At 31.8% G+C, this 16,593-nt stretch overlaps 2 protein-coding genes across 3 annotated transcripts in view; one reads left to right on the top strand and one right to left on the bottom strand.

Annotated features, from left to right (window-relative positions):
• Positions 1-16,593, top strand: part of LOC143190354 (orexin receptor type 2) — a 419,319-nt gene that overhangs the window by 239,210 nt on the left and 163,516 nt on the right. The gene's annotated exons all lie outside the window — the stretch shown is intronic.
• LOC143190356 (THO complex subunit 4-like) lies at positions 5,007-5,807 on the bottom strand. Its single transcript, XM_076394589.1, has 2 exons — positions 5,173-5,807; positions 5,007-5,025 (listed from the first exon to the last, which is right to left on the bottom strand). The coding sequence occupies exons 1-2, from the start codon at positions 5,805-5,807 to the stop codon at positions 5,007-5,009; spliced, it is 654 nt and encodes a 217-aa protein (XP_076250704.1).

The raw sequence follows: 16,593 nt of genomic DNA, 5'->3' as shown, positions 1-16,593 counted from the left end.
CACTAAGAAGATGGTTCATCTTTGATGAATTTTTTAAGCTGTTGTTATTGCAGGCGAATAATCAGAACATAGATCAAGACATGATACTCGACACTTATTTGTATAAAGATTATTTGTATCACAAAATATTAAACTATCGGGTTTTTTGTTCCTGATGGCTGATATGGTGGCTCCCTAGTAGAGATATATTATTAATTAGGTCTTCATCTCCTCGACTAGTTCTCTACCCTTTGACATTATTAATCTTGATCACCACATTAACTATTTAGCATTGTAATCTCCTTCAACAATAAATCCATTACTCAGCGTAGTAGCCCAAGGTATGATAATTCTTATATTTAGGAATTCGGAGATGGTGTTTATATATGTAGTGTGTTCCGGAAACTACCATTATATCAAGATTTTATTCAGCTAAATTTTTTTTTATTTCCCTAGCGTTCAATAATTGATATAGGTCATTCAATAATTGGTTTTGTTATTAGTATATTTGGAATCTGACTTTTATTAACCATTTAAGTATACCATATACCTGATTTAGTTACTCTATTGGTTAAACTGGTTGGTTTGGTCTGTCAACCCTCGTAATTGGCTGGGTGATTTTAATTTTTTTTTCTTCAGATATTGAACTGAATATATGGTATTCCATATTTATTTTATCTAGTTCTTTTAGAAGTATTTACAAGTGCTCAAACATCGAGTAATGTATTTTCGTTGTTTCAAAGCTTACTGTTTTAACTGTGTAATGATTTATAATATTTTTCAGTTGGTCGTGAATGTACTTAATTACTTCTACCTTGTACATACGCTGAAACTATTTTTTATTTCTCTAAGTTTCTGTAACCAATAATTGATATAACACTGATATAAAACTGATCTCTATCTGTTTTTGCATGCGTTATTACTGATTGATCATAGCTGGTACGTCAGAAAGCTGATAAAAAAATATAAAAATATTTGAGAAAAACAGATATTCCTTCAATTATGAGAATATATTTATTCACACAATGTTTTAAAATATGGACACGTACATAAATATTTTATAAAAATAATTTATGAAAAGAAGGTTTATTGAGCTACGATATAAAATGACACCAACGGGTTTTACCCATTACAAAATGATTAAAAGCATCTATATCGATGACATCTAATTTTACATGCCCCACTCGTGAAAAATTTTACCTCTATTGTTGATGAATAGATAACGCACTTCGAACATATTGAAGCAGAAACAAATTATGTCGGCTTGATGGAAGCAATAATCAAGGCAAGAGTTGCGATAGTCGTAGGTTCGAATCCTGGACAATTCAGGAACGAGTAACGATCCATTAAAGCCAACAAGTCAGCTACAATAGGGGAATATATTTGTTAATATTGTAACGTATTAATATACAATGTTGAATGTACTGGATTACACTAAGCCGGTTGAGCAGCCCACCCTAGATCCATTACGCTCAATAATTTCTAATGTTATAATCGAACTTGTAGCAAATCTGTGTTAACAAAATTTCAAAAGTCTTTCGCAGTATTATACATGTATTATACTAACTATACTTTCTATAGCATATGCTGAATGCAAAAGTTTTCTTAAATTTGGGAACAACTTCAGACCTTAGAGTATGAATTGCGATATATTTGGCGAACTCCACTTAACTGTGTCGGCATGTTCTTTGAATCATTGCATAACCATTGTCAATTTGACGTCAATCTAACTTATATTCTTGATAAGTAAGTTGATATTTCAATGAACTTGAAAAGAAAACGCTTTTTATTTTTCCTTGGGTCCTATGTTATTGGAAAGAATTGGAGACTATACAGTCCAGAAAATAATTTAAAGAATATCATTAAAAATGTTAATACATCACTTGTCATACCAAGTAAAAGAACACCATGACAATTTTTTAGAATATCAAGTACCGTATTTATCGGTATATAACAAATATCATGTCAGTCATATCAACAATTGCTCTCTGACGTGTCGGAAATGGTATACGAATTTTTCCATAAAAATTTATTTACTGGTCAATCTCTTTGTCAAAGGTCTACAACAATCTTCAATGCATTAGTAATAATAAATGGAGACTATTGACGATTATTATAGATTATTATTGATGCGGTTTTTGATTTTGATTGATGATTGCTTATTTGCAAGATACATATTTAAATATAAAAAGTATATTATTTTATAGTATGAAATTAAAAGGTGTTATATATTAATTTAGTTTATTCATAGCTTTAGATATTCTTAGAGGTATGTATTTTAACACAATGCCGTCGATAATGTTCTAAAGACTCTTTGAAGAAACAAATGAAAGTTAAAAAAAGCTCATGAATATATCAGGAGTGGACAAAATACTCTCAAAAAGCTCTTCATAAACTACTCGAGTCTAGCCGAATATCGAATATAATATCATAAATCATACTAGAAATCTGGATTTTTAAAAGTACTTTAATATGTTTTAATAGCAGCTCTTGCGGATATGATTAGTTCTTCCTATTTATTAGGTTATTAAGCGGAATCATTTATGGCACTTTAAAACATCCCAAAACTTTCTTCAGTCCCAGACAGTAAATATATATGTCAATATGATGATTACTTTTCTAATGATTGATTTTTGTGGCAGTTGTTTCAACTATGAATTATTAGGTGAAATATAATCAATTACAGAAGTCTGACGGATATTTCACTAAATAATGTTCAAAATTACTCTGTTATACAGTATGTAGTTCTAGTTAATATCCAACCGCCGGCAATTAAAAGCTATTCCCATCATCGTTAAAACGGTTTATGGCGGGGCTATTAACGGGTTCACTATAATTTGAAAGGAATAAAATATTTCTGTTCAAATTAGTCCAGATAATAACTAATTATTGATGAAATACGCATAGTCTTCTAAGATCTAAGAAATTAACAGCTATAAAAAACATTCTACATGTTGAAAGAAATGTATTGGTGTAACCAGTAGCGTTAATATATATGACATATATTCAATACATCCATTTAAAGTTTTGAAACTTTTGAATTGAAGCAATTAAATGTCTTAATTTTTTTAATAACATGTTTATTAGACACGCTTAGTACAATCTTAATTTGTAATTAATTTATTACTACTTTTCCTATGCACTTGGATTAATTAACAAGCAAGACGAGTGCGAGAAAATACATCAGTATTTATTTCCTAATAAATGTCTTAATGTCCCATTTTCATATTTATTTTTGTCCATGCTCTATAGGTGTAGATATATGTTTGTTACAAGAGAGCAGCACAATTTTACATATTTTATACTCTCAAATCAAAAATCTTGGCTTCCCTTATCATCAAATTTTAGTACCATATTTGTGTAAGAATAATTCATAAATACGCTGCTTTATTGTTTCGTTCAAAGAAATATGTTGCTGAAATCCATCAAACCGGTTTAGAAACTTATAATCAATCCGCTTCAACATAGTGCAATTGCCAACTATTTTATTGGTTAAAATATTGGTTCTAAAAATTTCAAATTGCAGATATTTATGTCAATGTCGAGAAACAGCCTGCAGGTTTAAAGACTTTTGAAGACAATGAAGATGCATTACTAGTTAGACAGAAGCCGCGATCAACTTTCCAATAGACTTACTGCGCTTGCAGATCTCGTTAATTGCCATGCAAAATATAAAAATAATTTTTGGTGTATTGCGACAGGCGCTGAAAGATATAAAAGATGTACACATCGACACCGAAGCAGAATATTCATGGCCATAAAGTGTTGCTTTACATATGGTATCGGATACATCGATAATATCATATGGATCAGTAAAGTTTTTGTATTACGACCTGCTAAAACTGAATGAAACTGCTATAAATGTGAAGTGAAAAAATTGAATTATGTATACTTGCAAAAAGTCCGTCAATAGTAAATCGAAATGTCATCATTTTGCGTAACAAGATTCAGCTATAGGAGTTGTGCAGTTCTGCTGTACCAAGCGAAAGCATCAGGAATAGGGCTTTCTGGTTACTTCTTGTTCAGAACGATGTAAAATGTCTTGAATAGCACCCGGTTTCGAAATACCGAGAAAGAGCAACTTAGTTCTTAAGACAAGGTAGAAAATATTGGTATATTTTAATTAATAGATGCTGTAAAAATGTTGGACAAAATTATCAGAATGGATCATAGCACTTTATATTTGAAATAATTTATGAATACCATGTCATCAGTAAGTTTAATTAATAACGATTTTTAATACATATTATAAACATGCTTAAGGAGTAACAAATATGATCAACATTGTTTTGGTGAATTTCAGAACAGCACTAATTAAAATAAAATAACTAATTCGATGGCCAATTACATCATTCAAAGAAATAGTTTTAAATATGTCTAACAAAACATTTACGAAATTGAAGATATTCCAGTGAGTAACTTAATTTTATCCATATAATGACTTTGCACATATACTCGTAAACAAAACGCACTATTTATTAATATTAAAAATACTAATATGTAGCTATTTGAACAAATGGTATCTTAGTAACAATATTGGATGCCCGCTATATGATTGAGTTTTGCACTCTTATAGGGATAAGGTATTAAATAGATTAATTTTAGACTGTATACAAATATCATGTAAATCGATAAAGCTGCTTAAGTCAACAAAGTAAAAACAGAATTGCATAATTAATAGGATTATGTTTCTCAATTTCATAGTGGTTATAGCATTTCCATATTTCCTAATTGTTCAGAAGCCCTATTATTCGTAAACTAAATTTAGTAGATCTTCTTAATTCCAATTATTAATTGACCTATTACTAGATTATTAGTTGTTAAAATAAAATACAATGTTGATAATTTAATTATTTTTAATAAAAGCACGTGGAAACACAAATATATAAAACCGATCAAGAATAGACTTGATATGACAATCAACTAGTTATGCTAGATGATGTGTTGTTCTGAGTGATCTCCTGGTTATAAGCATCTAATTCTGCATCTAGGTCCTCTGGTGTTATGGGTTTTCGTTGCTGACCTCTCTAATTACCTCCTCTATCTCTGACACCTGTAACAATGTTAAATAATTATGATATATTAAAAATATACTATTTTTGAGGAATATTCAGAACACTTTGTTACCTTGTATAATTTATGCAAAAATAAAAATTCCTGTATCTATTTTTCTAAATAAATTAATTCTAACACAAACCTCTACTGAGTCTGCCTCTGGCTGCTCCTCTGGGACTCCTGAAGTTCCTATTTCTTGATGAACCTCCAAATCTCTTTGCTATAAATCTCCGTGGTGGGGCTGTTAATTCATTTGTAACTAATTGGATGTTCATTGGTCTACCATCTAAAGGCACTCCGTTGTATTGTTTCATAGCCTTAATGGCATCGTTTCTATGCTCAAATTTTATGTCTGCTGTACCTAAAGAGCGGCCTGTTTTATCATAACGTACGGCGGCGCTTTTGAGTGGCCCGAATTCAGCGAAAAGCATCTGCATATCGTCATCCGACACGACGAAATTTAAATTCGAAACTATCAATATCGTAGACCCCATCGTTCCCTGAACGACAGCACGCGCAGCTGCCACTTTACGGGAGCCATAGCCCTCAAAGATATCGTGTTTCCAAACATCATTCACGCCTACCCGACTGCGAAATCCCAAAATACGACCGCCCCTACCACGGCCCCTAGGCACACCTGCAGTGCCCCTCCAGGAATTCCCACCTCTTCGTTGGCCCCTGTTGCTCTGGAACCTTCCGCTGTCCTGTCTACCTCCACGTTCTCGTCGCGATTTAATAATATCGTCAAGACTCATATCCATTTTATTCTCCATATTTCACAAAATATTAATGGTATAAATCCAACAAAAATAACGTTCACTACACGACAACAATAGCTAGATAATATTAAAAAGAAAATGAAATAATGTTAGACTAGGATCTACACTATTAGTAGTCTATTCTACAATTGATACTCGATATGGGTTTCACTATCTTATATACCCAAAAAGGTTTCTCATTTAATTATTTTTCTTTAGGACTATATAAATGTAAGACTAATATCAATTAAGTAATAAATATTCCTATTTAAATAAATTAATTAAATAAAATTCTTAGAAGTTTTTATTTAAATAGTTTTAGAAAAGGTATAAAAGTAAATATTTTCATTGATATTATAGTTTTATTTGTTTGTAGCCATAATTATCGCATACCGTTTACTATAATTACAGTTCTGTTTAAAGACATTATAAAATAATTTATATAAGTAGGTAAATATTTTATTTTATACTGGTAAATGGTTCATCGTTTTTATGCCACAAAATAGCTTTATACCAATATAAAATTACAAAGTATAATCTTTAGTTATAAACTTAATTTATTATTATTATTCTATAGTTCGAGATCATACATCTTCATGAATTTTCTTAATTAAATTGCCTTAGTCCCCTTAAATTCCCTTCAAATCTATTGAAGTTTTATAATTGAATATTTTCAAACGCCTGTCCTATTTTTGTAATTGATTTTGTCAAATCTGAAGTACAAAAAATTATGAATAAGTAGAGGTATTAGTAATCCACAATACCGAAGTTGTACTGAAGTATTGATGCGCATTTGGCGAGAGCAGCAAAGTGTAATGCATTACGAACTGCCAAAACGAAATCAAACTTTTACTGTTATCGATATATGTTAAGAGATACAGTATCGGGACCAGTATACTATCTTGCGAAACTCTGACTGAATATATTGGATATAATTCAGTGAGTCCATCGACTTGTTTTATAGAGAAATGTCGATCTATGAGATAAGATTTGAGTAACTGGAAATGTGAATGAGGAAAGAGTTTCTTTGATTTAACCTACAGCCCTGTATGCCATACCTTATTAAAAACCTAATATATAGTCTATTCAAAGTTTCTTTGTATATACGTCATCAAAATGTTTAATGTATTTCCTGTCGTAATTTGTAAATTCGTTTTAGAATCAGACAATATTTTCCTTCTCATTTTATTCTAGTTGAAATGAGAAACAATGCTGTCTAATTAGTTCGAACACGTAAACAAATGAGCCTGTCAAAGTCGTCCGGTTGTCAGACGTATGTAAAATTCTTGAAAACAATAGTGATAGGAGTGGTTTATATATATAAGAGGTTATAACTTTAAATGTAAACTTTTGTGGCTGTATAATTAACTGTAGTTTTTTGATGTACTATAATGTTAAAATAAATTATATTTGATAACATTTTTGTTCAATTATTCTATTTAAATTAGAATTTTGTTGAGAAACTCAAGGTTGATGCGGCAACATTGCAAAGTTTTGATGTCAGAAATTTAGATGAGTTATGTACAAAATAACTTTGAACAGACTATATGTCGAGGAATGCAGCCGAGCAGTATCTTTTGGCATTTACGTCCTAATTATGGCTTCTGGAATAATTTTTTTTTCCTATTATATTATTAATACTATATTTCTACTACTACTACTACTATACTACTACTAATATATTTCCTCAGAAACATTCAAGAATATCGGTACTAAACTTATAGTCTAGTATTAGGTGATATATATATATATTATAAAAAAAAGAATAATGTAATTATTTAGGCAAATACACTAATAAGACCCTCTAGTGTAAGTCTCCCAAAATATTAATACATTGACTCCGATTCTTCTGTTGGCAAAACACTGATTTATATCTACTTGCTTAATATCTGTATCATCACAAGCCAAAACCGATGTGTACTTAACGAGCCTAATACGATGCTATCGACAAAGTTTGAATACTTTTCCGATACGGAAATAATTTATACAGCGGTGAAGCTTATTTTTCCGGTCCATGCATAATTCATAACGGCGGCACTCGAATGAACCGCCCTTATTTCCCGCTGTCACTTCTGGAAACTACGGCCTGCTTATAATTCGAGTTACAGGCCAGTCTCTCCTGAATTAGATATATCTCACACGTTAAGCTTTATAAATCCGATGTAGCCTGTTTTTATTTGTCAGTGCGTGTGATTCAGTCTGAGTTATTTCTATCTCGAAAAAGTTTGTCTGAATAAATCTTTGTCCTATATATTTTCGTAATTGGCTAGAATAAGTTGCAATGGTCTTTTCACATTTTATCAACTGTCCATTGGTTTTTACAATTAACTTTTTTCAAATCAACAATTAATCCAGAAGACTTAAGAAAATTAAAATATGGTGTTTGACTGATCGGTCGGCCGCAATGTTTGGCTGCCGGTGCGGTCGTTTATCGGAACACTATTTTGTCGAAGAAATTCGCATGGGAACTAAAAACACTGGTTGAATAAAAAGTTGTTACGATATTGAATGATACATGTGGTCGACGGGAGAATTGACATGATATTAGGTTAGGTAAAGGAAGTGCGGTAGCGCTATGGAAGTGTAACTGTTTCAAGGGGGTAGAGAAAAGAAAAGAGAGCGAGACGTCGTCGTGGTGGTCTTTTATAGCTGGGAACTGTCTGATACCAATCCACCAGCGTTGTCAACCTTTGAACTTTCTGTAGGTGAATGCGTGGTAGCCTAAAGGGTCGTAGCAATCGCTGCATCACTCCCTTCCTAATAGAGCTGCCGTGGAACGTATCTCTATGTGGTGCAGGTTCCGGAATGCACCCACAATTACTCACTGAACCACCTGGGGACTGCGTATGAGATAGGGATCCTAACCTGAGCGGGGAGTTTTACGGGATCAGCTGCCATCGAAGTTGTAGCAGGATGTCGTTCGTCTTGAGGCGTTCCGATTTGTTTGAGGGTACCTGTAAGTGTGGTGCCTTACGTGTCCCCTTTCCTGATACAAGGGTGTTCATGTGTTGACGTTGTACATGATGCGCTTCTATAGTTTTCTTTCATCAGGCTAGTCTCGTGGGATAACGTCGACCATGCGATGTTGATGGGTTCCATTCCTCGTGCTATCCTTCCATGCTCGTGTCAAGCACCTGTCGAATGGCTCATGTTGAGCTGGTTTACCTTTTAGGTACTTCGATCAGAAATTTCTAATAAAACTTTAGAAATCATCCCAGAAGACACCCGGTCTTACCCAGCCTGGTTACTGGCGTGACTGGGATTATTTTCCTTGTCGAATTTTACACTCTTGCCTAAAACATTCACAAATTTTAAATAATCACAAACATAAATTTACAACCATGCCACAGCAGTATTCGAACCCGCGGCTATCGCAACAATAGGAGGACCGTCCCATCGCCTTTACCACTGCGCCACCAAGCCGTCTCACTACCATTTTGTGGAAGGAATTCACATGAGATTCTTAATTATCGACTAAATTTAATTGAACCACGGCAAGGTTAGACACTAAAATACGTTCAGTTTTTAGTCATATTATTTATGGTAAATGATACTCAAAAACATTAAATCATCTCATCGAATTTGTGACGTCTAATGTTAAATTAATTTGGATACATTGTTTCTACAACAATTACGTGAGATATTTAATTGCAGCATTCACAATTTTACCGAAACAACAAATATTTTTAATTAATTTTGATTCAGTACCAAATACATTCTCATAAAATTTAATAAATTCTGCAAAAATTTGACAGCGGTATTTTTTGAAATTTATTTATAATAGTTATATAATTCATATAAATATTATATTATTCACAAAGATAGGTTATAATACATTAATCATATTTCATCATTAGTCATATATATGCATTTTAAAATGTATTTAATTCCATTAATATTTTTGACGAATTATATCTGCTGAAAAGATATACACTTAATATCATGACTTTGGCGAAAAATTAAGTATAATATATATAATATATCAAGCTTTGATGTTCAGTTCCATGACGTACGCGAAATCGTATGGCTTTCATTATCAATATCAACTGATAATCGACGAGTCACCAAAACCTACTGAGCCTTTCCAATATGTTTCAACTAGTGAATGATATTTAAACATATAGCTTACACCCAAAGAAACACAAACCTACAACTATTTGAATAAATGAAATCTTATTAGCAAAATCTGACGTAGCATAAGTATGTATTACATCAGCTTGGAAGAAGATTGTGCTATATAGTTTTCTAGAGCTAAATTTGTTAAGCTTAACTATGAACTGTATATACGTGTCACACGTAAAATTATTAATAAATCTCTGAAACTCGTTATGCCAATAATTAGAAAACAAATTCGACATCATAATTTTTTCTTCTTTCTTTCATAATATTTTCCACATCGGTTTGTTCTACAATTTTACCTGATACTTTCAAATTATCCTGAAGACTTACTCTTCGCAAACTAACTATAATAGAATTTTTATTCTATATTTTTATCGATCTATTATTATGCCATATCTTTATCCAGATTTGATGCTATTTTATTGAATGTTATGTATCATTAACATTATTAAAATAACTTAAATTACAACACAGTATTGACAATATTAGCAATTAATGCAAATATTAATTTTTCCATATAAGATATAACATTTGATAAAAATAGGCGCACATATAAATGGGTAGAAATGGTGAAGAATTATGAATATAAAACAAAGCAAAAATAATTCTAATATGAGATTTTTACACCCAGTGATTTCCTTATTCGATAAATTGTAGTAGGCATTGAATTTTGAAAGCGTAAGATTATTGCTTTTTATAGAATTTCGTTCGCCCTTCCCCTAGGCTGGCACTTTAAACCAATTTAGAGACCGAATATATTTCGAAAGAAGTTATTAAACTGATTCAGGTACTTTAAGATGATTGAACCAGAAATAAACAATGGTAATATAATCATTAATGCAGAGGAAGAAAGTGGTACTTAAGCCAAGACAATGATCTTCGGCTTCTCTAAGATGGCGCGTTGAGAAGGAAAATATTAAAATCATAATTAGCATCAGTTACTATTATTATTGGAACACTTACTTTGAAAAACTATAGGTTTTTAACATGAAACACAATGAAAACTTTTGGATGGAAGATGTCCTACAAAGCACGGATTAAAATAATAGAAAGTTCTAAAACGCAATAAGTTAGAAGAATAGACAATTCACTCATCGCCATCATATAGTAACACAAGGCACCTCGCCACATATTCGAATACACTAATTTGGTAGTCAGGTCGAAAAGAGTCGTGTAATTTCGCCCTTAAAGAATAAACTGTTTTTATGGTTGATCGTAATTGGCCTCTTTAGACAGCTTATAATTCTAATAAAACTATTTCTGAATAATGTCCGCTAGTTTACCTGAACTGTTTTTATTCATATTTCTATAGTATCTCTGTATGGAGTGAATTCTAAAGTTTTGGTGACTCCGGATTCCAATATTCTACGGCTGAGCAACTGAACTACTCCAATCTACTTTTGGTGGCCCCTTACCCTGAACTGCAAGCTTCTTTTGAAACTCTAATAGACTTTGTTAGTTTATTGCAACTTCACTCCGCCCTTAGGGGCCCTACACCATGAACTGTTATGCTTGGACCGGGAACCCACGAGCTAGAAATGTTTTTCAAAATTTGAAAGATTCGTACTTGACATAGTTTAAAGTGTCTTTGAGCTCCTTCGACCCATCCTTTGTGACGTTACAGCATTAACTGCGACAGTTTTGTCTGAACTCCACTTATTTGCACCAAAGAATGCTTTCAGTAACTGCGGAATGATGCCAACCTAAAATTAACCTATCTAATTAAACTATATTATATATTCCTTAATATATATTTAGTTAAGTCTCATTTTATTGTATATCTTTATTATTAAAATGTACTACTAATGTATGTAAATTATTAATTTCACATAACAAAATACCAAACCTAAATTACTATCTTTCGATAGCATTAACTCATATATTAAAATTAGGCAATGATTTAATTAGCGAGATAGGCTTACTTCCGATAAAGCAATCTACCATTAATCAACAAATAATTTTATTGTTGTGCTATTTACATCTTCCCCTATACATCAGTCTTTAGGCGGCCTAGTCTAGCTTAGTCTTTTGTCTAAACGAAATATGGCTGTGAATAAATTATGAATAACTAATTATTTTATAGTATTACGGCGTCAAAGTTTGATAGTTGTTTATTAAGCAAAAAGGGTATTACTAACCACTAATGAAACAAATTTATCTCCGAACATAGTTGTGAAATTTGTTATTCCAAACTATGTTTAGTTTAACATATGTCTGTCAATTAAATGGAATATCTCGTTATATGTGTTAGTAATATATACCACTGTGATTTTTAATACGTTTTAACATTAATTCAACTTTAGTCTAAATTGGAATTGGAATGTGATTTACAAATGAATACGGCATTATTTTTTCAGCTCAATATTACTTCAAAAGCTATTGTATTGTCCATTTGAAATTCAAATTTTAGTCTTAGTAAAAGTTAATTTATTGTAAAATTTATTGGAATATGATTTAGAAATGAATACAAAATTATTTTTTCAGTTCAATATTACTACAAAAGCTACTGTTTTGTTAATTTGAAATTATTTTAATTAGTTAAAAACACTATTAATATACTTACTCTTACTTAAAAAAAACTGACTTATTGAAATATTGAAATGGCGATTTGTGAATTATTATTTTTTTAAATATAATTTAAAGGTTCCTTTTACCAACTATGGGTTTATCTGTTCTCAGCATTAAGCCCACCGACTGGCGAGTGACCAACTTTAGAAATCATCCCAGAAGACATCCGGTATTACCCATCCTGGTTGCTGGCGTGACTGGGATCATTTTCCTTATCGGATTTTACACTCTTGCCCAGAACAATCACATATTTTAAACAATCACAAACATAAATTTACGACCATGGCCCAGCAATTTTACACCTTAGGCTCTGTTTCCAACTTGGACCAAAATTGTAAAATGGTCTTATGAATTACCGATTTCGTTCCAATTCACATTCCAAGTAATATTCGGCATGCTAATTACGTTGTCGATTGACAAATTGCATTATCTCTTATAGTTTCCGAGATATGGTCAATAGAAATTGTACACCTTAGTCTCCGTTCCTAACTTGGGCCAAAATTGTAAAATGGCCTTATGAATTAACGATTTGGTTCCAATTCACATTCCAAGTAATATTCGGCATGTTAATTACGTTGTCGATTGCCAAATTGCTTTATCTCTTATAGTTTCCGAGATATGGGCAATCGAAATTTTACACCTTAGGCTCTGTTTCCAACTTCTGCCAAAATTGTAAAATGGTCTTATGAATTACCGATGGTGGCTATCGCAACAGTTGGAGGACCTATCGCCCCTATCTCCTTTACCACTGGGTCACCAAGCCGGCATGAATTATTTTTAAAATTATATTTTATAATAAGAGAAAAGTGAACAATCAAGAGCAATATAAGACCAATAGCAATAATTTATATTGGTAGTGAATAGTTTATATTGGCATTGTCAACGATTCAGATAATTGATTATATATAAATAAATATCAGCGGAAGGAGATAATAAATAAAGTTAGATTTTAATAAATACTTAATAAATTGTCTGTTGTAATTAATATGTCTTAATATAAAAATGGTACCCATGAAAACAATGGACATCCCTATATGTTGCGTCAGTAGTTATATCAGTCTGTTTGGTATTATATAACTTAAAAGCTGACTTATGCAAATTATGTATTGAAGCGATTGATGTTTAAAGAAGCCATATAAAATATGATTTATAATGCATCAACATAAAACATGATTTCATACTGTAGGTGATAAATTGGAAATAGATCAAAGAACCAGTAACAATAACAATTTATATATTAAACATTATAATAAGTTACATTAATCAACAGCATGGCGGTTATACCAAAATGTTAATATTTACATATTTAATTACAACGAACAACTGACTGAAAGCTACCTGGAGCGTGCAAGAGTGACCTTATTGTTAAAACACTTGAACAGCTCTCTCTTGGGCCCATCGATAAACGAAGGTATAAATCCGTTTTTCAGATTAACTAATGGCGCACCATCCATTCATTTGAGTCTCAAAAAAATAGAAATTGACAAAACTAAATAAATAAACCATATGCCCTGGCCTATATAGCGAGTTGCATACAATCTATTATAGCAATAACTAAATATTGTAATAAATATTTATCCTGTCATATTAGGGTTAGAATATTTTATTCGGTTTAAACTTAAAAGTAAATACATTCTTAATACTCAATAGTATTAAAATAACACAAACTTATCTTTATTTATATTGCCAGATTATAAAATTAAAAACGTATTCAATTAATAGTTTTTGCTAGAGTAATACAAATATTTTCTCTTTCCAAACAATTAACATAACATCAAAACTTAATTTACTAATTTTAATATAACATATTCACCCTTATCTATTTGTGTTGAATTATTTATTTATGTTTCTCTTTTAATTTTAATGTTGCATTTTTTAATAATTTATTGATTCAGAAAATAATTCTAATTTTGAAAACCACTATAAAATAATTAATAATATATAATCAAATTTTGATTATTGAAAACAATATAAAACGAAATTCTACCTAATTAATTATATCGATATATAATACTGTAAGGAATGGAAATAATGATCAAAATCAACACAATGCAAACAATCTAATCGGTTTCCTATGACGCTTTCATATTATTTTATGAAACTAATACTCAAATATAAGTTATTACTAATAACCGAGCCGATTGTTCTCCCGCGATGTTGGGGAAATTATCGGAGCCCGCCTTGTAAGTTGTCTATATATTATTGGTTGGCTCCCTTTCGGTCAAAAATAGATTTCCGCAGGAGTCCCTCAAGGTGCTCCACTAGCCCCAGCCCTATTCAATCTTTATATGGCTGATTTCCCGCTCCACAAACTTTCCCACAGAGCATTATATGCAGATGATACCACTTTCTTCACAACCGGTTACTGTCCCGACGCTATCCGTAACAGGCTCCAAGTACAACTGAACCAAGCGGTAATGTGGTACAAATTCTGGCGGCTACACAGATAAACCCGTATAAAACTCAGGCTATTCTGTTCCACCGCAAGACAAAAGTCCACATCCCATGGCTTCAGAAAGTTTCATACCTCGACCGCATAGTTCGACCGCAGATTCCAAAGGTCAGCTCAAATACAGCACGCCATTTGCAAAGGCAATGGCGTGTACAGCCTACTATGTCCACTACTCTGCAGACAAAGTAAACTTCCAATCCCACAGGAAGCCACGCTGTATAAAATGCTAGTCCGTTCAGTTTGCCTCATCGGAGCACAGGTGTGGTACAGGTATGTATCTGAGAGATAACTTGTACTACTACAAGTGTTCCAAACCAAAAAAGTCCGCGCGTTACTAAATGCCCCATGGTTTATGACGAACGTCAATACCCACCTCGAATCAGGCATCCCGTTTGTGAAAAATTTCATAAACATGCTCAGTGTAAGGTCCTCCATAGGAACCTTAGAACACGACAACACCTTGATAAAATCTACACACGACTACGACAGTCCCAGTCGTAATCCAGGATCTCTGTCACCCGTAAAACATCCATACCCCGAAACCGAAGCAAAATCAGCCGAAGACAATTTGGTTCTAGCTAGTCAATCCGGTAAAAGAATATATATATATATATATATATATATATATATATATATATATATATATATATATATATATATATATATATATATATATATATATATATTAACTCTGAGTTTTAGTTCAGTTTGGCTTTGACAAACTACAAAATTCTAATCTAAATAAAATAATTGAAAAAAATATTATGAAATATAATTTGTTTTAACATTATAGTAAATCTAATACATATATTATTAAAGGACTTAAAACTACAATTAAGAACACAGGTACAATAGTTTGTAGGTTAGATTTGTTTTATTTACATTTAACTCTTTTCCACACCACCCATTAGGGAGAGATTCTAGGCAGGTTTTTTTTTTATGTAGTGGCATCCCCCTGGAGGCCTAATCCACCTAATTAACAATTGTATATCTGAGAAACGTATTTTACTTACACTCGAAAGCATATTTACTTTTTTCCTTTAGTTCTTGTTTCCTTCAATGGTGTGTTTACTTGTCAAGTCATCTTGGTATCAATGTATATTTTAAAATTTTTTTTTTCATTCTTCATAAAATTAACCACTGAATTCTGTCTAATGCACTTACCATATCTACAAAACAGTTAGTATTCATTCTCTCCTCATACGTTGTAACCTAATGCTCATATTTAATTTTGAAAAATTACAGTCATATCTGTGCACACAAATCTTTAACGCCCTACTATACCATTTTATACAGTTATATTCAACTAATTATGTGCATACCTTTAGTTGTCTAATTTCCTTCCTCTGTATGTCTAATCGAGTCCATCCAAACCGAAGGTATTATGGTTGACAATACTTCCTTCCACATATCCAAACAGTTTTTGATGGAATATCCTTCTCGACAAGCAATATATCTGCAATTAATTATTAATGTAAATATAATGACCAATAAAACCTAATCGAATTTTTGTTGTCTTACCGTCTTGCCAAGAGTGCCACAATGAACCATTTTGAAATATCCGAATTTCACCATGATACACAAATTCAAATGGTTTATCTTCCTTGGTCTTATTTTATGCCTTTAAAAATTTAATTATTTTTAAGGCAATGTCTGGAAGTT

Source organism: Rhynchophorus ferrugineus, unplaced genomic scaffold (assembly GCF_030347505.1).
Source record: "Rhynchophorus ferrugineus isolate W39M unplaced genomic scaffold, kcgeb_rfMv2 rfM2, whole genome shotgun sequence".
In the NCBI taxonomy this organism is placed as follows: domain Eukaryota; kingdom Metazoa; phylum Arthropoda; class Insecta; order Coleoptera; family Curculionidae; genus Rhynchophorus; species Rhynchophorus ferrugineus.
Note: the sequence above shows the minus strand (reverse complement) of the source record. Positions and strands in the feature narration are given on the sequence as shown.